Source organism: Kogia breviceps, chromosome 2 (assembly GCF_026419965.1).
Source record: "Kogia breviceps isolate mKogBre1 chromosome 2, mKogBre1 haplotype 1, whole genome shotgun sequence".
In the NCBI taxonomy this organism is placed as follows: domain Eukaryota; kingdom Metazoa; phylum Chordata; class Mammalia; order Artiodactyla; family Physeteridae; genus Kogia; species Kogia breviceps.
Genome location: NC_081311.1, coordinates 169621272 through 169647776, shown reverse-complemented (window position 1 = coordinate 169647776; position 26505 = coordinate 169621272). Strand labels below are relative to the sequence as shown.

Genomic DNA, 26505 nt, shown 5'->3' with positions numbered 1-26505 from the left:
CTGACCTGTCAGGCTAACACTGGCTCCACCAATAATTACATCCCTAATAGTTTAAGTTCAGATTCTGTCAAAGGGCTGATTTGGAAAACAAAACAACCACAACAATGAAAACAGAAAATATAAGTTAAATGTTCAAAGGCTGGGAAAACCTTAAACCCAAAGGAAATTAAGATATTAAAGTCTTAGTATCTAATTAAAAATGGTAAAGGTTCCCCACAGACTGGCTGTGATATAGTAAACAATCAATAAGTATATGAATATGTAAAAGTCCCTCTCAGAGTCTCTTTGTCATTCCTTCATCCAACGAATATTTATCAAATCCCTTGTGGAATAAAAAACAATGTGTAGGGGCTTCCCTGGTGGCACAGTGGTTGAGAAATCCGCCTGCCGATGCAGGGGACACGGGTTCGTGCCCCGGACCGGGAAGATCTCACATGCCGTGGAGCGGCTGGGCCCGTGAGCCATGGCCTCTGAGCCTGCGCGTCCGGAGCCTGTGCTCTGCAGCGGGAGAGGCCACAACAGTGAGAGGCCCGCATACCGCAAAAAAACCAAAACAAACAAACAAAAAAACAATGTGTAGGGACTTCCCTGGGGGCGCAGTGATTAAGAATCCACCTGCCAACGCAGGCGACACGGGTTCAAGCCCTGGGCCGAGAAGATCCCACATGCCGTTGAGCAATTAAGCCCACATACCACAACTACTGAGCCCATGCTCTACAACTACTGAAGCCTGCGCACCTAGAGACCACGCTACACAACAAGAGAAGCCACCTCAATAAGAAGCCTGCACACCACAAAAAAGAGTAGCCCCCACTTGCCGCAACTAGAGAAAGTCCACATGCAGCAACAAAGACAACGCAGCCAAAATAAATAAATAAATAAATAAATAAATAAATCAAACAATCTGTAATAAAAAGATCAAAAGCTTTGGAGTCAGAAAAACCTTGGGTTTACTTCTGGCTCTGTCACTTAGAAGTAATGTGACTTGACTTTTCCAAGGTTCAGGTGTCTCAACAGTTAAACAGGCATGACATCTCCCACTTTTCACAGTTGCTGTGATAGGGATAATTGTACTTACATCACACAACACAGTGAGGGTTTTGTGAAGTAAAATATATAAAGCCCCTTTCATGTTAGGAACTCAAATTTAAGCTACTTTCCCATATCAACTCCATGAAAGTTTTGTCACAGTGTAAAGGACTTCACTGATCTACACATATGCCACTAACATAATTTTGAAAATTTATCATATCTATATAATATTTCCCATTACAGTTCTCTTCAAAATGTTCCAGAAGACAGACTGACTTCTACAATGGTTGAGTGAGGACTTTGGTGACCTCACTCTCTCTCTAAAACAGTGAAAATATGTGCAAAACAACTAAACAACTAACATCAACCATTTCAGCACTTTGGCAATTAACCAAAGCCCAGTACCCACTGAGAAGTGTCTATTCAACAGGAACAACTAAACCTTGGTAACATAGTGGGGTCTTCAGTGTTTTAACTTAAGGTTACTTCATTTTCCTTCTCTCCCCAGCTCAACAGTAGCCAAAAGTCAACAGCATTGCAGAAAACAGAGCTCTATTAAAAGCACCATCACCATTGGTCATCAAAATGGTCACTGAAAATGGAGGACAGGGAATCCCAAGACTCTAACCCTCCCCAAAAGCAAGTAATGAGCTGGCAAAAACTGTCAAAATCAACTTCTGAAAAACTCTGGAATACAGTCAAAGACTTACAGCAACCAGGGGAAGCCTTGATGAAGAAAGAAGCCGTTGCTTTGTGGTAAGAAAGCACTGTGGCATTTTAAACAGCCTGCCTATAATTCCCATATCCCAGAGAGGCAGCAGCTAGGAGAACAGCAGCCCATACTCCTGGTGCAAACTGCTAGGAAGCGATACAGACATTTTTGTCAAAAAATGGCTGTGGGTCTCAACCTGTCTAGCAACTCCCATCAAGGACTGGTGCAAAAGCTGCCCTTGTTTGGCCCAACTCTGAGCATTTCCAGAGCTAGGACAGGTTCCTAGGTGGCTTCTGCTGAAAACATGTAAAGGTGCAGGTATTGGCTGCAAGAGCTGGGGCATGAAACAACAGCTGGGACAAGCAATGAAAAGACCAAGAAGCCAGGGAAGGAAGGGGTTGGGAAAAGAGATAAATGTGGGAATGAGAGCTTTTAAAAGCTTCTGCAAATACCAGGGAATTAAGAAAGTCATTGGGCTCCCCTGGTGGCGCAGTGGTTGAGAGTCCGCCTGCCGATGCAGGGGACGCAGGTTTGTGCCCCGGTCCGGGAAGATCCCACATGCCGCGGAGCGGCTGGGCTCTTGAGCCGTGGCCGCTGGGCCTGCATGTCCGGAGCCTGTGCTCCACGACGGGAGAGGCCACAACAGTGAGAGGCCCGCGTACTGCAAAAAAAAAAGTCATACACGTGCCAAAGACCAGGATACATGCTCAGAAAAGGTCTGAGAAGACTAGGCTTTCACATCTGGGGTCTTCTGGCTCCATACAAGCAGGAAGTGAAAACAAAGGCAGAGCTTTAAAAAGCCTGGATAAGTGTTAAAGGAGAATTCCAACACAAAGCCAATCTGCAAACACTGGGAAAGTTTTTTTATTTTTCTTTTGTAAGCTTCAAGTGTTTAAGGTAAAATTTGTCAAAACACCAGCTGACCATTAAGCTAACAGAACAGATGCTTCAGTGGCCACACATGACAAAGAATACAGACTTTACAAAAACAGTTTAGAAAAGACTAAACAAGTGAACAACAATAATCCACAACAGATAGCAAGAACAAACTCTAAGGAAGGTGAAGAATCTGATTTCAAGATTGCATCCATAGGTGTGCCCCCTCCGGCAGAGTATGGATATCAGTCCTGGGAGCATGGGATCCTCCTTGGGCACTCTGTCTCAGCCCTAGAGTTGGTGACTGCTCCTTTTACCAGTTATTCCTGTATTCTTTAGAGTTATCTTTACTTCTGACTAGCTAATCTCTCATTAATCCAAATCCCCTGCTGTAGTTAATAATTCTTTATATTAAACTTTCCCTATTTAAATAATTGTGTGCTTTATCTCTCCTGACTGGACCCACACTGATAAACACTTTAAGAAACACTAATCAAGAAAAAGAGAGAGAAGGTACTAATGAGGCTAATGACATTAAAAATATAACAGAGGTACTTCCCTAGTGGTCCAGTGGTTGAGAATTCACCTTCCAATGCAGGGGATGCAGGTTTGATCCCTGGTCAAGGAACTAAGATCTCACATGCCACGGTGCAACTAAGCCTACATGTCACAACTACAGAGCCCACGCGCTCTGGAATCCGTGCACCACAACTAGAGAGCTGGTACGCCACAACTAGAGAGAAGCCCATGCACCACAACAGAAGATCCCACATGCCGCAACTAAGACCTGACACAGCCAAAAATAAATAAATAAATATTAAAAAATATATATGTATAACAGAATAATTGGCAATAAAGCATGAAAAGAAATGAAAGGTATTAGGATTGGAAAAGAATAAAACTGTCACTAATCTCAGATATCATGATAAACCATTAGAATTAATAAGGGAATTTGGCAAGGTTAATGACTACAAGGTCAATATGCAGAAATCAAGTAACAAACAAACAATGAAATTTAAAAACTGTAGTATTGGGGCTTCCCTGGTGGCGCAGTGGTTGAGAATCCGCCTGCCGATGCAGGAGACACGGGTTCGTGCCCTGGTCCGGGAAGATCCCACATGCCGCGGAGCAACTGAGCCCGTGAGCCATGGCCGCTGAGCCTGCGCATCCGGAGCCTGTGCTCCGCAACGGGAGAGGCCACAACAGTGAGAGGCCCGCATACCGCAAAAAAAAAAAAATAAAAAAAAAATAAAAACTGTAGTATTTATGATAGCATTTTAAAAATACCACCAAATATCTAGGAGTAAATTTAATAAAAGATGTACAAGATCTCTACACTGAAAAGAGAAAAAATTATCGAGAAAAGCTAAAGACCAAAAAGGGCGAGGGTATTCTTCCATATTCATGGATTGGAAAATTCCATAATATTGTGGACAATGAATGTTGCCTACCATTCCAGTAAACAACAAATGTTGCCGCAAACAAGCCATCAGCCACTGCCGTCCCTCCTCCCCACACGGTGTACCCTGAAGGGATTCAGAATGGAGAAAAACAGGATACTGGCCCTAGATATTTAAGATGTATATATAAGGAATAATTTCAATGAGCCCAGACTCTTACATCTTCTCATACATAGAAAAGCACTAAAATCACTAATTTGAGGTATCTGGTTTTTGCGATTACCATTAGTCTTCTGATGTTTGACTACACAGTTTTTTTTCTCAGAATATATAGGAATATATCCTGGCTCCTCCCTTACCTCTTCAGAACAGTTCCTCAGAGCCATCTGAGAGGCTATTTCCCAGGCTACTTTTCTCAGTAAGGTCCCTGAATAAAATATAACTCACAACTTTTAGGTTGTGCGTTTTTCCCCAGTCGACAATATGTAAAAGTAACTTTAGATACATCAAGTGACTGACACAATTACTTGGTTTTGACAAAGGTAACATTACAGTACAATGGAAAAAGGATGATCTTTTCAATAAGTTATGCTGGGTCAACTGGATAACTATATGGGAAAAAATGAACGTTAACTCCCTTCCTCATTCTTTATACAATAATAAACACTAAATAGATTATAGATCTAAGTTCGAAAGGTCAACAGTAAAACTCTCAGAACAAAACTTAGATGAATATATTCATGACATTAAGTTAAATAAAGATTTCTCATGTAAGATTTAAAATGCAGTAAACATAAAGGCAAAAAAAAGTTAGACTACACTAAAATTAATATCTGTTCATCAAAAGACAAGTTTAAGATCATATAAAATCAAGCCACAGTAGAAGATACTTGAGATATACACATATATAATATATATGCACACAGACATGCATCCAATAAAGTTCTTAAATACAGAATTTTTAGAAACCTCTTAAAAATCAATACAAAGAGAGAAAACCCAAAAGAAAAATGGGCAAAAGACTTGAAATAGCACTATACCAGAGTGACTATCCAACTGGTCAATAAACAAATGAAAAAATGCTTAATTTTATTCACCATCAGGAAAATGCAAATCAAAATCACAATGACAAGTCCCTCCTATCAGAGACCTTGCACAAGCCTCTTAGATAGCCTCATCCACCAGAGGGCAGACAGCAGAAGCAAGAAGAATTACAATCCTGCAGCCTGTGGAACAAAAACCACATTCACAGAAAGATAGACAAGATGAAAAGGCAGAGGGCTAGGTACCACATGAAGGAACAAGATAAAACCCCAGAAAAACAACTAAATGAAATGTAGATAGGCAACCTTCCAGAAAAAGAATTCAGAATAATGATGGTGAAGATGATCCAGGACCTTGGAAAAATAATGGAGGCAAAGATCAAGAAGATGCAAGAAATGTTTAACAAAGACCTAGAAGAATTAAAGAACAAACATAGATGAACAATACAATAATTGAAATGAAAACTACGCTAGAAGGAATCAACAGCAGAATAACTGAGGCAGAAGAACGGATAAGTGACCTGGAAGACAGAATGGTGGAATTCACTGCCACGGAACAGAATAAAGAAAAAAGAATGAAAAGAAATGAAGACAGCCTAAGAGACCTCTGGGACAACACTAAACTCAACAACATTCGCATTATAGGAGTCCTAGAAGGAGAAGAGAGAGAAAAAGGAACAGAGAAAATATCTGAAGAGATTATAGTCGAAAACCTCCCTAACATGGGAAAGCAAATAGCCACCCGAGTCCAGGAAGCGCAGAGAGTCCCATACAGGATAAACCCTAGAAGAAACATGCCGAGACACACAGTAATCAAACTAGCAAAAATTAAAGACAAAGAAAAATTACTGACAGCAGCCAGGGAAAAATGACAAATAACATACAGGGGAACTCCCATGAGGTTAACAGCTGATTTCTCAGCACAAACTCTACAAGCCAGAAGGGAGTAGCATGATATACTTAAAGTGATGAAAGGAAAGAACCTACAACCAAGATTACTCTACCCGGCAAGGATTTCATTCACATTCAATGGAGAAATCAAAAGCTTTACACACAAGCAAAAGCTAAGAGAATTCAGCACCACCAAACCACCTCTACAGCAAATGCTAAAAGAATTTCTTTAAGTGGGAAACACAAAAGAAGAAAAGGACCTAAAAAACAAACACAAAACAACTAAGAAAATGGTAATAGGAACATACATATTGATAATTACCTTAAACGTGAATGGATTAAATGTTCCAACCAAAAGACACAGGCTTGCTGAATGGATACAAAAACAATACCCATATATATGCTGTCTACAAGAGACCCACCCGCTTCAGATCTAGGGACACATACAGACCGAAAGTAAGGGATGAAAAAAGATATTCCATGCAAATGGAAATCAAAAGAAAGCTGGAGTAGCAATACTCATGTCAGATAAAATAGACTTTAAAATAAAAAAATGTTAAAAGAGACAAGGAAGGACACTACATAATGATCAAGGGATCAATCTAAGAAAAGATATAACAATTATAAATATATATGCACCCAACATAGGAGCACCTCAATACATAAGGCAACCGCTAACAGCTATAAAAGAGGAAATCGACAGTAACAAAATAATAGTGGGGGACTTTTAACACTTCATTTACCTCGATGGACAGATCATTCAAACAGAAAATCAATAAGGAAACACAAGCTTTAAATGACACAATAGACCAGATAGATTTAATTAATATTTATAGGACATTCCATCCAAAAACAACAGATTACGCTTTCTTCTCAAGTGCACATGGAACATTCTCCAGGATAGATCACACTTCAGGTCACAAATCAAGCCTCAGTAAATTTAAGAAAATTGAAATCATATCAAGCATCTTTTCTGACCACAACGCCATGAGATTAGAAATCAATTACAGGGAAAAAAACGTAAAAAACACAAGCACACGGAGGCTAAACAATACGTTACTATATAACCAAGAGATCACTGAAGAAATCAAAGAGGAAATCAAAAAATACATAGAGACAAATGACAATGAAAACATGACGATCCAAAACCTATGGGATGCAGCAAAAGCAGTTCTAAGAGGGAAGTTTATAGCAATACAAGCCTACGTCAAGAAACAAGAAAAATCACAAATAAACAATGTAATGTTACACCTAAAGGAACTAGAGAAAGAAGAACAAACAAAACCCAAAGTTAGCAGAAGGAAAGAAATCGTAAAGGTCAGAGCAGAAATAAATGAAATAGAAACAAAGAAAACAATAGCAAAGATCAATAAAACTAAAAGCTGGTACTTTGAGAAGATAAACAAAATTGATAAACCATTAGCCAGACTCATCAAGAAAAAGAAGAGGACTCAAATCAATAAAATTAGAAACGAAACAGAAGTTACCATGGACACCGCAGAAATACAAAGCATCCTAAGAGACAACTACAGGCAACTCTATGCCAATAAAATGGACAACCTAGAAGAAATGGACAAATTCTTAGAAAGGTATAACCTTCCAAGACTGAACCAGGAAGAAATAGAAAATATGAACAGACCAATCACAAGTAATGAAATTGAAACTATAATTTAAAAGCTTCCAACAAACAAAAGTCCAGGACCAGATGGCTTCACAGATGAATTCTATCAAACATTTAGAGAAGAGCCAACACCCATGCTTCTCAAACTCTTCCAAAAAATTGTGGAGGAAGGAACACTCCCAACTCATTCTACGAGGCCACCATCACACTGATACCAAAATCAGACAAAGATACCACAAATAAAGAAAATTGCAGACCAGTATCATTGATGAATATAGATGTAAATATCCTCAACAAAATACTAGCAAACTGAATCCAACAACACATTAAAAGGATCATACACCATTGTCAAGTGGGATTTATCCCAGGGATGCAAGGATTCCTCAATATACACAAATCAATCAATGTGATATACCATAATAACAAATTGAAGAATAAAAACCATATGACCATCTCAATAGATGCAGAAAAAGCTTTTGACAAAACTCAACACCCATTTATGATAAAAACTCTCCAGAAAGTGGGCATAGAGGGAAACTACCTCAACAGAATAAAGGCCATATATGACAAACCCACAGCAAACATCATTCTCAGTGGTGAAAAATTGAAAGCATTTCCTCTAAGATCAGGAAGAAGACAAGGATGTCCCCTCTCACCACTATTATTCAACACAGTTTTGGAAGTCCTAGCCACAGCAATCAGAGAAGAAAAAGAAATAAAAGGAATACAAACTGGAAAAGAAGAATTAAAATGTCACTGTTTGCAGATGACATACTATACATAGAGAATCCTAAAGATACCACCAGAAAACTACTAGAGCTAATCAATGAATTTGGTAAAGTTGCAGGATACAAAATTAATGCACAGAAATCTCTTGCATTCCTATACACTAATGATGAAAAATCTGAAAGAGAAATTAAGGCAACACTCCCATTTACCACTGCAACAAAAAGAATAAAATACCTAGGAATAAACCTACCTAGAGAGACAAAAGACCTGTATACAGAAAACTATAAGACACTGATGAAAGAAATTAAAGATGATACAAATAGATGGAGAGATATACCATGTTATTGGATTGGAAGACTCAATATTGTGAAAATGACTATACTACCCAAAGCAATCTACAGATTCAATGCAATCCCTATCAAATTACCAATGGCATTTTTTATGGAACTAGAACAAAAAATCTTAAAATTTGTATGGAGAAACTAAAGACCCCAAATAGTCGAAACAGTCTTGAGGGACAAAAACGGAGTGGGAGGAATCAGACTCCTTGACTTCAGACTATACTACAAGCTACAGTAATCAAGTCAATATGGTACTGGCACAGAAACAGAAACATGGATCAATGGAACAAGATAGAAGGCCCAGAGATAAACCCACGTACCTATGGTCAACTAATCTATGACAAAGCACGCAAGGATATACAATGGAGAAAAGAGAGTCTCTTCAATAAGCGGTGCTGGGAAAACTGGACAGCTACATGTAAAAGAATGAACTTAGAACACTCCCTAACACCATATACAAAAATAAACTCAAAATGGATTCGAGACCTAAATGTAAGACCAGAAACTCTAAAACTCTTAGAGGGAAACATAGGAAGAACACTTTTTTTTTTTTTTTTTGGCAGTACACGGGCCTCTCACTGTTGTGGCCTCTCCCGTTGTGGAGCACAGGCTCCGGACACACAGGCTTAGCGGCCATGGCTCACGGGCCTAGCCGTTCCACAGCATGTGGGATCTTCTCGGACGGGGGGGCAAACCCATGTCCCCTGCATTGGCAGGCGGACTCTCAACCACTGCGCCACCAGGGAAGCCCAGGAAGAACACTCTTTGACATAAATCACAGCAAGATCTTCTTTGATCCACCTCCTAGAGTAATGGAAATAAAAACAAAAATAAACAAATGGGACCTAATGAAAATTAAAAGATTTTTGCACAGCAAAGGAAACCATAAACAAGATGAAAAGACAACCCTCAGAACGGGAGAAAATATTTGCAAATGAATCAATGGACAAAGGATTAATCTCCAAAATATATAAACAGCTCATGCAGCTCAATATGAAAAAAACAAACAACTCAAACCAAAAATGGGCAGAAGACCTAAATAGACATTTCTCCAAAGAAGGCATACAGATGGCCAAGAAGCACATGAAAAGCTGCTCAACATCACTAAATATTAGAGAAATGCAAATCGAAACTACAATGAGGTATCACCTCACACCGGTTAGAATGGGCACCATCAGAAAATCTACAAACAACAAATGCTGGAGAAGGTGTGGCGAAAAGGGAACCCTCTTGTACTGTTGGTGGGTATGTAAATTGATACAGCCACTATGGAGAACAGTATCAGGGCTCCTTAGAAAACTAAAAACAGAAATACCATATGATCCAGCAATCCCATTACTGGGCATATACCCAGAGAAAACCATAATTCAAAAAGACCCATGCACCCCAATGTTCATTGCAGCACTATTTACAATAGCCAGGTCACGGAAACAACCTAAATGCCCATCGACAGATGAATGGATAAAGAAGTTGTGGTACATATATATAATGGAATATTACTCAGCCATAAAAAGGAACGAAACTGGGTCATTTGTTGAGACATGGATGGATCTAGAGAGTGTCAGACGGAGTGAAGTAAGTCAGAAAGAGAAAAACAAATATTGTATATTAACGCATATATGTGGAACCTAGAAAAATGGTACAGATGAACCGGTTTGCAGGGCAGAAGTTGAGACACAGATGTAGAGATCAAATGTATGGACTCCAAGGGGGGGAAAACTGCAGTGGGGTGGGGATGATGGTGTGCTGAATTGGGCGATTGGGATTGACATGTATACACTGATGTGTATAAAACTGATGACTAATAAGAACCTGCAGTATAAAAATAAATAAATAAAACAGAATTCAAAAATTCAAAAAAAAATCACAATGACATACTCCTATACATATGCCAATACCAATACCAAGGAATGGTCAGGATGCAGAAAAAGCAGAATTCTCATATGCTGTGTGGAACTGTAAATGGTAAAACCACTATGAAAGACTATTTGGAAGCACCTACTAATGTGTCAGATCATTTAATCCTTAACAGTATGTGACAAATAACTGCTATTGTCCCCATTTTACAAATGAGGAAATGTGTCACAGAAAATAAGTAACATGCCCAGGGCCACACAACAAAAATCACAGAATTCCTATTCCAAGCCAGGCAGCTCGATGAGGAGACCAAGCTCTCAACCACTATGCCTCTCTATGTGGAAGAAGGTAAAAAATGTATCTTTAGAGTAACCAACTATGTTCATGTTGGGTAAGAAGGAAACTAAAACCAGATCAGTGAAGTTCAAAAACAGAAGGTGTTCTAAGATTAAGGGTCAGGATGTGGGCCAAGAGTAGATTTAGGAGTGAGAGAAATACAAAGTGATAAGCAGTTTGCTGTCAGAAACTCAGAGTTTGAGACTGGTTCCAACATTTAACAAAAGGAATGTTTTTGATTAGCATCGCTCTAATATTTGGTTAAAGAGCCAGTACCTGATAACCATTAGACCTAAACCTTCTTGAGGGCTGCTTTTTACATTGGTAATCCTAGTACCTAGCAGTGTCTGGTAAATCGCAGGTGCTCAATAAATATTTAGTGAGTTTACCAACCGTTTTTTTAAAATGACTGTCCTGCCTCTACCTCAAAAAATAAGTTATGTTTCTAACAGACAGTAAGAACTCTCTCAAAAGTTACCACATACCTCTTTAAATATTCAATTCTGTCTTACTAATAATGTGTCATAACTGTATATGTAAAGTCATTGAACATTATTAATGCTTTCTCTTTATGAAATTTGGCCTTTTACAGTTTTGGGGTTTTAAAAAAGAAAAAAAAATCTGATTAAAAATACTGAACAGTACAAAAACAATAGCAGGGAACATCATTCTCCCCAAATCAACTCCTGCATATTAGCATCTTCCAGAAGAATAAAAGAAACCAAATACATAGTCCTAAAAAAGTCCATGAATAAAAGGCTTTGTTAGAGAAAATTAAATAAATTATGAATTTTGGTTTTAATTAGTCAATGAATTATTAAGCTTTGCTCCTAATGAAAATGTAGTGACTATTCAGACTATCACTGATAGCTGAGTGGTTCATTGTTTTTGACTTGTACAGTAATACAGGTTAGTGTAAAAGAAAATTAATATGTAGAAAACAATAAATAACTTAAAAATAAATGAAAATATAGAAATTAATTTAAATCACCCTAAATTCAACCCAGTAGCAGTAATTACTGATAACTTTTTTTTTTTTTTTTTTTTTTTGCGGTACGCGGGGCCTCTCACTGTTGTGGCCTCTCCCATTGCGGAGCACAGGCTCCAGACACGCAGGCTCAGTGGCCATGGCTCACGGGCCCGGCTGCTCCGCGGCATGTGGGATCTTCCCGGACCGGGGCATGAACACGTGTCCCCTGCATCGGCAGGCAGACTCTCAACCACTGCACCGCCAGGGAAGCCCAATAACATTTTTTTATATAGCTTTTCATGTTTTCCTATAGGTATGTGTATCCATGTATATGTGTACATACATGTGTGCATAAAGGTATACTTTGGACAATGTATTAATACTCTACAAACTGTCCTGTATACTGGTTTTTTCACTTACCAACTGTTATGGGTTGCATTGTGCCCCCCAAAAAGATCTTGAAGTTCTAACCCCCAGTGCCTGTGAATGTGACCTCATTTGGGAATAGGTTCTTTGCAGATAATCAGTTTAAGATGTGCACATTAGGGTGGGCCTTAATCCAATACCACTGTGTCCTTATAAAAAGGGGAAATTTGGACAGTGAAACACACACAACAAACATATACACACACAGGAATACATCATTATAAACATGAAGGCAGAGATTGGGGTGATAAATCTACAAGCCAAGGAACACCAGAGATTACCAGCAAACTACTAGCAGCTAGGAAAGAGGCATAAAACAGATTTCCCTCACAGCCCTCAGAAGGAACCAGCTCTGCTGGCACCTTGATCTTGGGCAACAGCCTCCAGAACTGTGAGACAATAAATTTGTGTGTTTTTTTTGTTTGTTTGTTTGTTTTAATTTCTGTGTTTTAAGCCACCAAGTTTGTGCTAGCTCTAGCAAACCATCTCTCCCCATGTCAGTAAATAAATGTCTTTGCCACCTTAATGTTTTCATTCTAATCCATTGTACGGATTTACGATCATTCAAATAATCCTCTACTACTGGACGTTTAAGTATTATCCAATTTCTGCTACAATAAACAATGCTTCCACAACCATCTCTGTACATACATCTATTGCCATTTGACTTCCTTAGATATGAAATTTCTGAGTTAAGAAGTAGTTTTTAAGCTTTTGCTTTATATGGCCATGCTGCCCTACAGAAAGCCTGTATCAGCTTACACTCTTACCAGCAATCTCAAAGTGTCCGTTTCCCATACTTTGGACCGTACTAAGTGTTGTCATTTTATAAAACCTCTGTCAGTCTAACAGGTAAAAAATAACTCAACATTACTTTAATTGGCTTATTTCGTTCTAATTATTGGTAGGGTTTAAACAAGTTTCAAATATTTAATAGCCATTTCCTTTTTTTTTCCACAATGTACTGCATGTTCACTTCTTTAGCCATTTTTCTACTGGGGCTTGTTTCTTTTCCTTAATAATGTGTAAGAGCTTTTGTACATAGCTGGTTTTTAAATGAAATCCAGGGTGTGTATTTCCTCCGTTCTAAGTGATAGGTAGTCAGTTTTCTGGTGACCTTTCTTCTGTGGGATATTACATGTTCAAAAAAAAAAAAAAAAATCTACAAATGGTATTCCTAAACATTGGACCTATAAATGGTATTCCTAAATTTGGACCGTTTGGGTCCAAATTTAGGACCCAAATGGTATCCTAAAAACCTATTAGGACAATTTGTGACTTATCAGAGATTTTAACTGTGACTATCTCCCCACAGTACCAGATCATTACTGATTATGCAACTAACCGAGGAAATGCTTTCAGCCTATGCTGGTAAAGCCTATTTTTTCCCCCTTTTCAGCCATGACCATAAAAATTTTATTATCAATACTGTCATTTGTATCACAGAACTGTGTTATGATTTGCTCATCCATTTTTTTTGCACAGTACTCTACAAAACAATGCAAATATTAGAAACGATCTGTGGAGGTTTTTACTCGACATACATATCTAGTATATCTGCTAGAGGCTTATATGAATCTCTTTTAGTTTATGAATCTTGACTATGTATATTAGATGGGAATTCTAAAAACCTGTTGATGAGCTTCACTTGATAGCGTTAAACCAACGAGTTCAATAATTTTGGCTATTATTACTAAGCTGTCAATTAAGAGGGTTCTGGAAAACTGCCGTAAATTCTAAAATCCAGAAAATACTTGTTAAATCAGAGTTTAACCCAAAAGTCATAGGAGCATACGGGGCTGAAGCACACAGAAGAGAGAAATTACACTCAGAGAACTAAAGTGGACGTTTACACACAGCCTTGAAGCAGAGACAGTCAGGGCAGGAAGGAACCAGAACTCACAGGATGAGGTTTGAGAGGATTAGAGAAGGGTCAGAATACAGAATTCAGATCTGGACCAAAATAAAAATAAAAAAGGCAAAAGATTTATTGTGTCAATATGAAGTACAGCTTATTTTGGAGTGATAACTCTGATAAACAGCCCTGTTCTCTTAAAGAAAAACCATTAGTAGGGAGGAAGAGGATGCTCTGACTACAGCCCTCTTCAATCATGTTCTTGCTGATTAAATACTAATTGGTAATTCTGACTAATGAATAAGCTAAGTAACTGGCTTGTGCTACGGGGTTGAAAACATAAACCTGAAACACATTTCTCATGTATGGACCCAGTCTATGAACCAAAGCTTGAAAATATGAGGGCAAGAAATGTGAAAACTGGGAAATAATTTTCCACTTTGATTTGCCTTTGATCAGACAGGAGGAGAAAAAAATGCAATACAGAACAGGGACAAAAAAGATTGAAAATTTGGGAAATAGAGCCTACTATAAAAGATTAAAGAAGTTAGAATTACTTAGTTTGAAGCAGAGAAGAAACACTAACTAAGGCTTCTAACAATAAAGATTACTGAAAAGCATAATCACTGAAAGCAAAGCAAAGAGAAACAGGTTAAAATTCCCTGGAGCTATACAATTAAATACAAAGATTCTTACAGACAAATGTTAGGTGTTTAAACAGAACAGAGAGAAAGGTTCTGGCTGGTGAATGCTTAGACAGAGGCAACATAACTGCTTTCAGGTAGGACATTCAGGTGTGACAGGACCAGCTATGACAACCCAAGCAGGCAGCCTGAGAGGCCCAGAGAACATGATGATGCAACACAGTACTGACTGGGACTTCTCTGGTGGTCCAGTGGTTAAGACTCCGCACTCCCAACGCAGGGGGCCTGGGTTCGATCCCTGGTCAGGGAACTAGATTCTGCATGCCACAACTAAAGATCCCGCATGCTGCAACTAAAGGTCCTGCACGCCACAATGAAGATCTCGTGTGCCACAACTAAGACCTGGCACAGCCAAATAAATAAGTATTTAAAACAAAACAAAACCAAACAGTAATGACAATAATGAGAAGGTGGAAATTTGATATACAGATCTCCTGATGGCCCTGTGAATAATGGCTATCAGTTAGAAATAGGAACTGGAAAGGAGAAAGACTAATCAGCAGCTGGCCACGGTTAAAGGCCTTGTTCGGTTAGTTTTTGGAAGCAAAACTGTGCAGAGGAGCTAACATGTTAATTAATGCTTCCGGTAAACTCAACAAGCCAGCCTCAAATCTTGAATGAAAAGTGTGAGCTTCAAACAGAATTGAAGAATAAGGAAAATATGGCATTAAGCATTTACTGAATGTAATTTTTAAAAAGTAGATACTGTAGGATGAGTCAAAATGGCATCTAACTCAAAAAAGTCACAAAAGTCTTATAATGCGCAGTCTGAACATTTTTAGGAGGAATGAACAAAGTTACAGAAGGTGAGAAGGAAAAGAAAAGAAACCTGACCAAGTAGCTGTTACATGCTAAATACTGTTAAGCCCTTGAAAAAGTATGTCCTCATCTGTATGATGTCTGGAATCTGTTTAAAAATAATCCAGAGAGAAAATAGGGGAGATAAGTAGGGGTATAGATAAAGTAAGATTGCGTCTAATTTGATAACTGTTAAAGTTTGGTGATAAGAATACGGATGTTCATTATACTATTCTATTTTTATTTAAATTTTTCATGATTTTTACACTAATTATTAGAGGAATGCAAATCAAAACTACAATGAGGTATCACCTCACACCAGTTAAAATGGGCATCATCAGAAAATCTATAAACAACAAACGCCAGAGAAGGTGTGGAGAAAAGGGAACCCTCTTGTACTGTTGGTGGGAATGTAAATTGGTACAGCCACTACGGAGAACAGTATGGAGGTTCCTTAAAAAACTAAAAATAGAACTACCATATGACCCAGCAATCCCACTACTGGGCATATACCCTGAGAAAATCGTAATTCAAAAAGACACATGGGGATTCCCTGGTGGCGCAGTGGTTGAGAGTCCGCCTGCCGATGCAGGGGACCCTGGTTCGTGCCCCAGTCTGGGAAGATCCCACGTGCCGTGGAGCGGCTAGGCCCGTAAGCCATGGCCGCTGAGCCTGCGCGTCCGGAGCCTGTGCTCTGCAGCGGGAGAGGCCACAACGGTGAGTGGCCTGCGTACCGCAAAAAAAACAAAAAACAAACAAACAAACAAAAAGACACATGGGGCTTCCCTGGTGGTGCAGTGGTTGAGAGTCCGCCTGCCAATACAGGGGACACAGGTTCGTGCCCCAGTCCAGGAAGATCCCACATGCTGCGGAGCAGCTAGGCCCGTGAACCATGGCCGCTGATCCTGCATGTCTGGAGCCTGTGCTCTGCAACAGGAGAGACCACAACAGTGAGAGGCCCGCATACTGCAAAAATAAATAAAATAAAATAAATTAAAAAAAAAAAAAAAAAAGACACATGCACCCCAGTGTTCACTGCAGCACTATTTACAACAGCCAGGTCATGGAAGCAACCTAAATGCCCATTAACAGACGAATGGATAAAGATGTGGTACATATATACAATGTAGCCATAAAAAGGAACGAAATTGGGTCATTTGTAGAAATGTGGATGGATCTAGAGAGTGTCATATGGAGTGAAGTAAGTCAGAAAGAGAAAAACAAATATCATATATTAATGCATATATGTGGAACCTAGAAAAATGGGACAGATGAACCGCTTTGCAAGGGAGAAATAGAGACACAGATGTAGAGAACAAATGTATGGACACCAAGGGGGGAGAGTGGGGTGGGGGGGTGATGAATTGGGAGATTGGGTTTGACATGTATACACTGATGTGTATAAAATGGATGACTAATGAGAACCTACTGTATAGAAAAATAAATAAAATAAAATTCAAAAATTCAAAAAAATTTTCTTTTCCATGATTTTTAAAATTATTTACCATATATAATGTGAAAGTCAGTGGGGGTGTATTTGTGTACTTGTGAGTGAATGTGGGTTTAATCTACATAGAACAGAAAGGACTCCTACATAACCCTCCAAATGGGACAGATATAGGCTCATCAACTATAAAAACCCTGCATGAAAGAAGGAACGCATTAACTAAATTGGAAGCATTAATAAGGAGGTGTAGTTTCAGCGGAGCAGGAAAAACGTAAGAAAGAAATTTTAGCAGAACAGAAGAACGTTGGGAGGTGGGGGGGAGCAGCAAACAAACAGCAGGAAAATCTACTTCTCAAACAAAGGAAGGAAAGGTATTTTTTTGAGTAGTTACTGTGTTCTAAGACCCGTTGTTAGGTACTTTACATCATGACCTCATATAATCCTCACAGCAAATTTGTAACGTGGATGCTATTATCCTCAATTTAAGATGAGGCAATAGGACCTCCCTGGCGGTCCAGTGGTTAAGACTCTGTGCTTCTAATGCAAGGGCCACAGGTTTGACCTGATTGGGGAACTAAGGGATCCCTGCAGAGTGGCCAAAAAAAAAAAAAAGAGGCAATTAAAGCTCACAACGGCCAAGTAACACACGAAGAATCATGCAGACACTAAATGACAGAAATAAGATTCAAAGCCTTTTGCCCAAGCTTAAAGTCTCTGCTCTATACAATACTACTACTTCCCAAGAAGCTGCATTAAACATACAACAAAATAAAAACTTTCTTCGAGGTACACAGATTAGAGGAAAGGGGAAGGAAAACACAATATAAGAAGGGAGATAAGAAAGTCAATTTAATTTTGTTATGTAAGTATGGCCAGGTTGTCATGGTAGTAAAGAGGGTGAATGGCAGAGGGTAGGTGACTAAACTGGATATTGGAAGATGAGTTGGCCAGGAGTTAGCTGAGGATAAAATAGCAAGAACAGACCCACAGAGATGAGAGAAGAGACTATGAACTGAGGACCTATAAGTTGGTCGGTATTCATTCACTGATTTAATAAATATTTACTGAGGGCCTACTCTACACCAAGACCCACGGATACAGTAGAAGTCAAAACAGAATAGTGTCTCTCTCCATGGAGCATACAGCTTAGGAAAGATTATTCAAAGAATTACACATAATATAATTACAAACTAGGACGTGTTGCAAAGGAAAAGCAAAGGGTGTTATGACAGCATCTAAAAGGGGGACCTTCCTAGGGACAGTGGGATGATCAGAGATGGCTTCCCTGGGGAAGTGACATCTAAACTGAGCTGAAGAATAAACATGCATTAACTAGGTGTGTGGATGGTTAGAGGAGACAATCCAGGCAACAGGAACAGCAATATACAGAGCCCTTGAGATAGGAGAGAACAAGGTATAGAACTAAGAGAAAACCAGGGTGGCTAGAGTATAAGCACAAATGAGAAAGTGGGAAACAAGGCTGGAAAAGTAGGCAGGTCAAACCACATACGGTCTTTAAGATTACATTCAAGACTTCGGAGTTTGTCCCAAGAAGAAAGGGAAGCCAGTGGAGGTTTTTGATCAGGGACTGATAAAATAAGAATTGTATTTTGAAAGTGTCTGTTCTCAGGGGTTATGAACATCCAGTCCGTAGATACCAAAGGGTCAGTACATAGAATCCAGGAGTCCATGAACTTGGATAAGGGGGGGGGGAATCTTTATTTTTCACTAACCTTTAAATAAAATTAAGCACTTCTTTCTGAATATAGGCCTTTTAACTTTGTCGCAATACAAATCTCAAATACGTTCACATTATATTTTGGTTATTGTAAAACTCTCAAAATAATGATTTTGTCTCTCATAACATCATTACTTTAAAATTGTGGAAGTTTGGGGAAGCACTGCTAGAGTTTGTTATTTAATACATTAACAATAAAGCACAGATATTATAATATCACAAGTTTTTAAAAAATAACACTTTGATAACTATATTGGTTTCCTTTGTAGTTACACATTTTCAAATGCTATTCCCCGAAGGAGTCTGTAGGTTTCACCACAACTGCAAGGGGTACATGTCTTAAAAAAAGCCTAAGAATCCCTAACAGAAGGTAGAAATTGGAGGAGAAGGGCAGAGAGAAGGCAGAGAAACAAGCAATCCACATAAGACCATGGAAGCTTAAACCAGGATGGGAGCAGTGCTGGTGGAGTAGAGCAATTTGAAAGATATTCAGAAGGTAAAAGTGACATTAGAGACTTTTCAAATGTAATTTTCTAAGAATATTTACTGTTATAAAAATACTTTTCATACAATGGTAAATAAAAATGCAGAGTCTAAAACTATACAGTATAATGCTGACTGAAATTCTACTGTGCACAGAAATGACTGGAATGATACAAAGTATTTTAAAATGTTAAACATGGTTATCAACGGGGAATGAACAGCAGTAAAAATGTTTATTTTTTTTCCTTAGGACTTCTCTAAATGTTTCCATATTTTATAAAGTGACTAGCAGAAAAAGCATAATTTTAGTTATTTTTGGAAATTTTCTTCTCTTTTCTTTTCTTTTTTTTCTTTTTGGACAAGCCACAGGGCATGCAGGATCTTAGTTCCCTGACCAGGGATGGAACCTCGAAGCCGTGCTCACCCCACCCTCAACCCACGCCCGCAGTGCAAGTACAGAGTCTTCACCTGGACGGCCAGGGAAGTCCCTGCAAAATTTTAATGATGGGGAAACGCTTATGATACGTTTTATAGTGAAAAAGTATATAAAATAGTACATATAATATCTCAACCATATGAAAAATCTATAGTCAAATTATGGGTGATTTCTTTATACTATCAGATTTTCCACGTTTTCTTCAGCAATCATATATTACTTGTATAAATTACATTATTTTTAAATGGCACGAAAGGATAGATTAGCTTTGGACAGAAGGAAGGATTCTTCAAGATTTAAAATAAGAAAAAAGAACCGAGGTTTGCGATGGACAGAGTGTACTGGTAGGGGAACAGGCTATTGAGGGAGTTCACACGTAAAGGACTCCATAGTCTCAGCAAAGCGGGAGGCTAGGACATCTACAGCAAGCAAAGGGGCTGGCAGGACTAGAATAAGGGTGAAGGTCTGCAACAGCCCTGTGGGAGCACAGGGAACTGTGAGGCAGTGCACAGGGCTCGGCTAAGGGTCTTTAGAAACAAAAAGGAAACGGTATGGATTAGTATTGTTCTCAACCTTTGTAAATGATTTGCTGAGCTTCTTAAAAATGTCAGGTGCCCCTTCCCAGTGATTCAGTTTGTCCAAGTAAAGGTCCAGTAATCTGCACCTTCAACAAGAGGGAGTGTTTCAGGTGAGTTCAGACCATATTTTAGGAAATGCTGGTTTAGAGTCTGGTCTGAAAACAACGGACAAATCTACTGATACATAAAATGTCCTCAGGTTCTCTCTGCTCCCATCATTCCAACTTACATAGGGAGTCTAGATGTTAAGATTTTTGTTTTGTTTTTGTTTCGTTTTAGAATTTCAGGAGAATAAAAATCAGCTTAGGGGGACTTCCCTGGCGGTCCTGTGGTTAAGGCTCTGCGCTTCCACTGCAGGGAGCATGGATTCAACCCCTGGTAGGGAAATAAGATCCCACAAGCCTTGCAGTGTGGCCCGCCCCCGCAAAAAAAGAGTAAAATTCAGCTAAGAAAGACAGGTAAGAAAAGAGTAGGAAAGACAAAGACACACTAATAGTTAAAATATACAGATGGTCCCCGACGTACAATTTTTCAATGTTACCATGGTGCAAAAGCCATAAGCGTTCAATAGAAACAGTCCTCTGAACTTATCTTGATCTTCTGCTGGGCTAGCATATGAAGTATGACACTTTGTGATGCTGGCAGCAACAGCAGCCGTAGCCCACAGCCAGCCTGCGCCCATGAGAGCAAACAGCCCATAAGCTTACAACAATTCTGTACCCAGACAACAATCTATTTTTCACTTTCTGTACAGTATTCAATAAATTACACAAGCTAGTCAACACTCTATTATAAAACAGGCTTAGTGTGAGATGATTGTGCCCAACTGCAGGCTAACGTAAGTGTTCTGAGTATGTTTAAAGCAGGCTAGGCTAAGCTATGATGTCCAGGAGGTTAGGTGTATTTAAATGCATTTTCAACTTGTGATATTTTTCAACTCATGATGTGTTTATCAGGACATAACCCCATCGTAACTCGAGGACGATCCATATACTATTATCTGTATGACAGAACTCCAGGCCAAACTACCTTACCTTTAGCAGGAGAGCAAAATTACTCCGCAGAGAATTAGTCACACCATTTTCGTACAATTTTTTCCTCATGAGGTTTTCACTCACGTTCCCACTATCAGACTGATACCTTAATAATGACTTTAGCATGGTTTCAAAAGGGTCCGCTGAAACAGACAAATTAAACATTTCAAAAGCAAAGTAATCACTCAAAAAATAAATAAATAAATCTCCAGCAAAACAACAGAGATCAGGGAGGTACGGGACTGTAGCCAAGAGACTATGAACTTTTTTTCACAACTCCCTTGTCTTTCCTAAATGTGAACAGTTCTAGAGGCAATAAAAATTGGCAAGAAAACAATATTCTGACTGGGCATTCCACTGTAAATCATTAATACTTACATAAATTTTCTACTCACATGACAGCAATGACAGCAATATCTTTCACGTTGTAAAAAAAAAAAAAATCACACCACTGATTTTTAAAGCAAAATTGATGTTGTGTATGTAATTGTCAAGTATTACAGTTAAAATTATTTAGCTGAATCCAAAAATTTCTTTCTTTTCTCCTTCATTCACTTTTAAGTGTTTCTTTTTTGGGGGAGGCAGCAGAGCTGTGAGGCTCACAGGATCTTAGCTCCCCAACCAGGGATCAAACCCAGGCCCCTTGCAGTAGAAGCACAGAGTGCTAACCACTGGATTGCCAGAGAATTCCCTAAGTGTTTCTTTAACGACTATATTGTTTCCACATACGCAAAAATATACTGTCATTGTGAATAATTAAAACAACATAGATACAAAGAAAATAAATTCATCTAAATCTCACCAAACAGAGATAGTCACTGTTAAATATCTGAGATTTTTTTTTTTTACAGCTGTTAATATTTCTTACCAGAGACAGAAAAATCTGTCAGATTTTGCAAAGAACTACAGTCCCCTTCTTTCAGAGCACATCTCTCAGTTCATTAGTGTGATCATTCGAACACCATTTACATGCTCCCCCACTTCCCCAGCACTAGACTATAAATTCCACAGGAGCAGAGGCCATGTCTGGTTTTACCCATCTTTGTATTTGTGAACAGAGCCATCCTTCCACAGTGAGGAAATTTTGTGATTGAGAAAACAGACCCAGCCCAGAGAGCCTAACTTCAAGTCCCAGCTCCATCACTAATTAGTTGTGTGACTTTGGGCAAATGACTTAGCCTCTCTGTACATTTTTCTCTTCTGTAAAGTGGGGATAATCTTAATATGTACTTCATAAGGTGTTCTGAGGATTAAATCAGTTAACGTGTGTAATGTCTTACAATAGTGCTGGCATATAGAAATTGCTATATGAGTATTTGAAGAACAAAATAAAATAAACCTATATCACCATATTAATGCCTGAATGTATCCTTTAATGCAGCCATTAAAAATTTTTAAGTTTTACGTTTTTAGTATGAATAATATGAATGTCTTTTCTCATCTATGTGATTATCAGTTTACGATAATTCCTTAAGATAAGTCAAAGGTCACTGCCAACCTTCTCTCCAGATAGTTTGTAAAACATTTATACTCCATGTTTCTCCGTTCCCTCACCAACAATGAGTTTTGCCAACATTTTTCATCTCTTTTAGTCAGATAAGTGAACATCTCATTTTTATTTGCATCCCACTGATTATTAGTGAGGTTGAAATCTTTTAATTTGCTTATTGGCTATTATTATTTCTTTTTTTTTAATTACCTTGTTTTTGCCCATTTTTCCACAACTGCATTTTACATTTACTTTCTTATTAGTTTTCATTTACTTTACATATATATATATATATATATATATATATATATATATATATATATATATGTGGTAAATAGTTCCCTCATCTCTCAAACTTTTTCATGGTACCTTTTTATTTTACAGAAATATAGTATGTGGCCAACATTTTCCTATCTCTCTTTTTCCTGGTGTTTTTTACTATACTGAAATTTTTTCATTTTTATGTAGACAGATTTACCCATCTTGTGATTGCTGGCTCTTAGATCTCATGTCATGGTACAAAAGGGCTTATCAACAACCCCCTAAAAAAAATTTAAGATTTAACCATTTTTTCTTCTATTACTTTTATGACTCCAAATTTTAATCATTTCTAATTTATTTTGATATAAAGAGTGAGACAGGGACTGAGATTTATTTTTTCCAAATAGCTAACTAGTTTTCCCAAACCATTATTACCTTTCCCCTTTATCATAAAATGCTACCTTTATCATATATTCATACTTGGTTTGTCTTGGTTTGTCCATTCCATCAATCCGTCTAGTCCTATCACAGTACAAGATTCTTTAAGTTAATCAAGTTTTATAATACACTGTTCGACCTGATGGTACAAGAATCTCCTGCACTAATGTTCTTTCTAGATGTTTCTTAACTGCTCTTGTACCTTTACTCTTTCAGACGTACCCTGGAACTATTTTTTCAGGTTCCAAAAAAATCCTGTTGGCATTTACACTGGGATTTTTTTCATACATATCTATAAATTGAAGGACGAAAATAATCATTTTATAATACTGTGTCTTAAATGAAGTAATTAATATAAAGACTTTAGCACAACATCTGGCATATAATACAAAGTATTTAATAAATGTTAGCTATTCCTAAGAACAATGTATGGATCTTCATTTATAGATATCTACTCTAATTAAAAAGAAAATTAAACTTACATGTCTTATTGGGGTTGATATGCTGCTTTAGCACATCAACAGTGCCCAAACTAACCACAAGGCGCCTGCCAAACCAGAAAGAGACCACAGGCCCATATCTCTCATGCAAATTAACCAGGAACTCGTGCAAACTTCCACTGTTCACAATATCTGGAAGATTACCATCTCTGAAAAAAGAGCAACATTTGACAAAATAATCAATTTAACATGGAAGAATCAGAAAAACAATACTAGTTGATTCTGAATTAACTGTGTCAACAGATGAGAGCAAATATACACAAAATTCAAATTACTGCAAAATCCAAAACTGAATTATATTTGACTTCTCTCTTTCGGTAGTTGTATTTGGATACGGATTTGTCTGATATTTTGAGAATTCATAACACTTCATACCAAATAAAAAAGCTACACGAGGAACATCTGACTTAAGACACTGGAAAACTATCCAATTTTTGCAGCAACTCATTCTGAGATAGCAATGGACACCGTCATTGGCTATGAAATCACAGGCTAATTTAAATCAGCTATGGCAACTTTTTCTTATTTCCTTCTATCTTAATCCTTTCTATTTTCAACACTCTCTGGCTAACAGAAGTGAAAGAAATTAAAGGTTTTGATTTATACAGGCTTCCTTTCTGTTCTTAACAAAGTTTAGGTAGTATGCCCAGAGATAAGTTTAGAGAAAACAAGGAATGAAATAAACTGAGTAATCTAAAGATATGGTTTAGTTTTGATCCAAAATTAAGAGTTGACTCTACTTGATTTAAAAAAAAAAAAAAAAACTCACTTTTCTTCTGTTGGAGTAATCCCTGGAATTCCTGCAGCTTGTCTGGAAGCCTTAGGGAAAAAATTTTAAAAAGTTTAGTATAATGAATTATCACATATCCTATTAAGTCAGATGTATTTTCCCAAGACATCTTCAGGACCTTAAATGATGGTTTTCCAAATTGGTTGAATCTCAGAGATTATACAACAACTGGATTCTTTGTATTGAAAAGAATTATCCTAATATTCCTCCTCTCTATCAATTAAACTAAGGTGTTTGAAGAATTTAACATCCATTTTTCATCAATTAATATATAATCAAGTACATTTTTCTTTGTTCTGAGACTATACATGGTCCCATCTGGCTTGGCTTTCAAAAAAAAATGTCATGATTATAATAGTTTCATTCCTAAAATAGTTCTCCTCTTTCTAGTCAAAGAATTTACCAAAATACAGTGTGATATTCATCATTTGCTTTAATGCAGTTATTATTATCAGGGTCATACAGAGAGGTGTCTGGTGTAGAAATAAATAACAAAATAATTCATAGCAAATTGTTAAAGTGACAACCTCTGAAGAATGAACTATGAAAAAGTTGGGGGAATTTTCATTTTTTACAATTTTGTACTGGGTTTACGGTCGCTGGGCTTAGAGGTTAGGAAAAATAACCTAAAATAGTCAACTCTAGAATCAATTCTGAATTTTGTCAATGATTTTAGCTAGTATTAATCAGAGTTTATTTGTCTGACATTCTGCCCTTTTCCCCCTTACTTAACATTATACAAATAAATGAATATTTATTTATTTGAACATTTAAGGCTAAACAGTGTTCCACTATGTATCCAGAATTGTGTAATCATCTTCCTGCTATAGTGTTGTAAAACATCTAGGCTATTTCTTTCTTTCATTTTCTCATTGTTAAAGGTAGTGCCATGAAAATCTTTGTACAACTTTACTTTTTTCCTCCTTTGGGGTATGTATGCCAAAACAGAGATACTAGGTTGAATCATGCTAACTGAAGAGTTTTACAGTTTGTACTAAATCCTATAAGAATACTATCTAGGGGCTTCCCTGGTGGTGCAGTGGTTAAGAATCCGCTTGCCAGGCTTCCCTGGTGGTGCAGTGGTTGGGAGTCCGCCTGCCGATGCAGGGGACACGGGTTCGTGCCCTGGTCAGGGGAAGATCCCACATGCCGCGGAGCGGCTGGGCCCGTTAGCCACTGCCGCTGAGCCCACACGTCTGGAGCCTATGCTCCGCAACGGGAGAGACCACAACAGTGAGAGGCCCGTGTACCGCAAAAAAAAAAAAAAAAAAAAAAAAAGAATCCGCTTGCCAATGCAGGGAACACGGGTTCAAGCTCTGGTCTGGGAAGATCCCACATGCTGTGGAGCAACTAAGCGCGTGCACCACAGCTACTGAGCCTGTGCTCTGCAGCCCGCGAGCCACAACTACTGAGCCCGCGTGCCACAGCTACTGAAGCCCATGCACCTAGAGCCCGTGCTCCGCAAAAAGAGAAGCCACCGCAATGAGAAGCTCGTGCACCACAATGAAGAGTAGACCCCACTCGCTGCAACTAGAGAAAGCCCATGCGCAGCAACAAAGACCCAATGCGGCCAAAAATAAATAAATAAAAATAAATTTAAAACAAACCAAAAAAAGTAGTAGTCTGAAGTGATAATCTTTCCAAAAAAGAGAATACTATCTAGGTAATAGTATGTGCAACTTGCATTTAACTGATGACAATGAAACCTACAACGTAAAAT

General features: G+C 38.2%; 1 protein-coding gene across 3 annotated transcripts in view; it reads right to left on the bottom strand.

The window, feature by feature from the left end:
- CYP20A1 (cytochrome P450 family 20 subfamily A member 1) overlaps positions 1–26505 on the bottom strand; it is a 67884-nt gene that overhangs the window by 38177 nt on the left and 3202 nt on the right. For all 3 annotated transcript variants that reach the window (XM_059053453.2, XM_067026602.1, XM_067026604.1), the window contains exons 2-4: positions 24765–24814; positions 23978–24144; positions 21308–21450 (exon numbers count right to left, since the gene is read on the bottom strand). In XM_059053453.2, coding sequence (XP_058909436.1) covers positions 21308–21450; positions 23978–24144; positions 24765–24814 — 360 coding nt within the window. The remainder of the gene's footprint in view (positions 1–21307; positions 21451–23977; positions 24145–24764; positions 24815–26505) is intronic.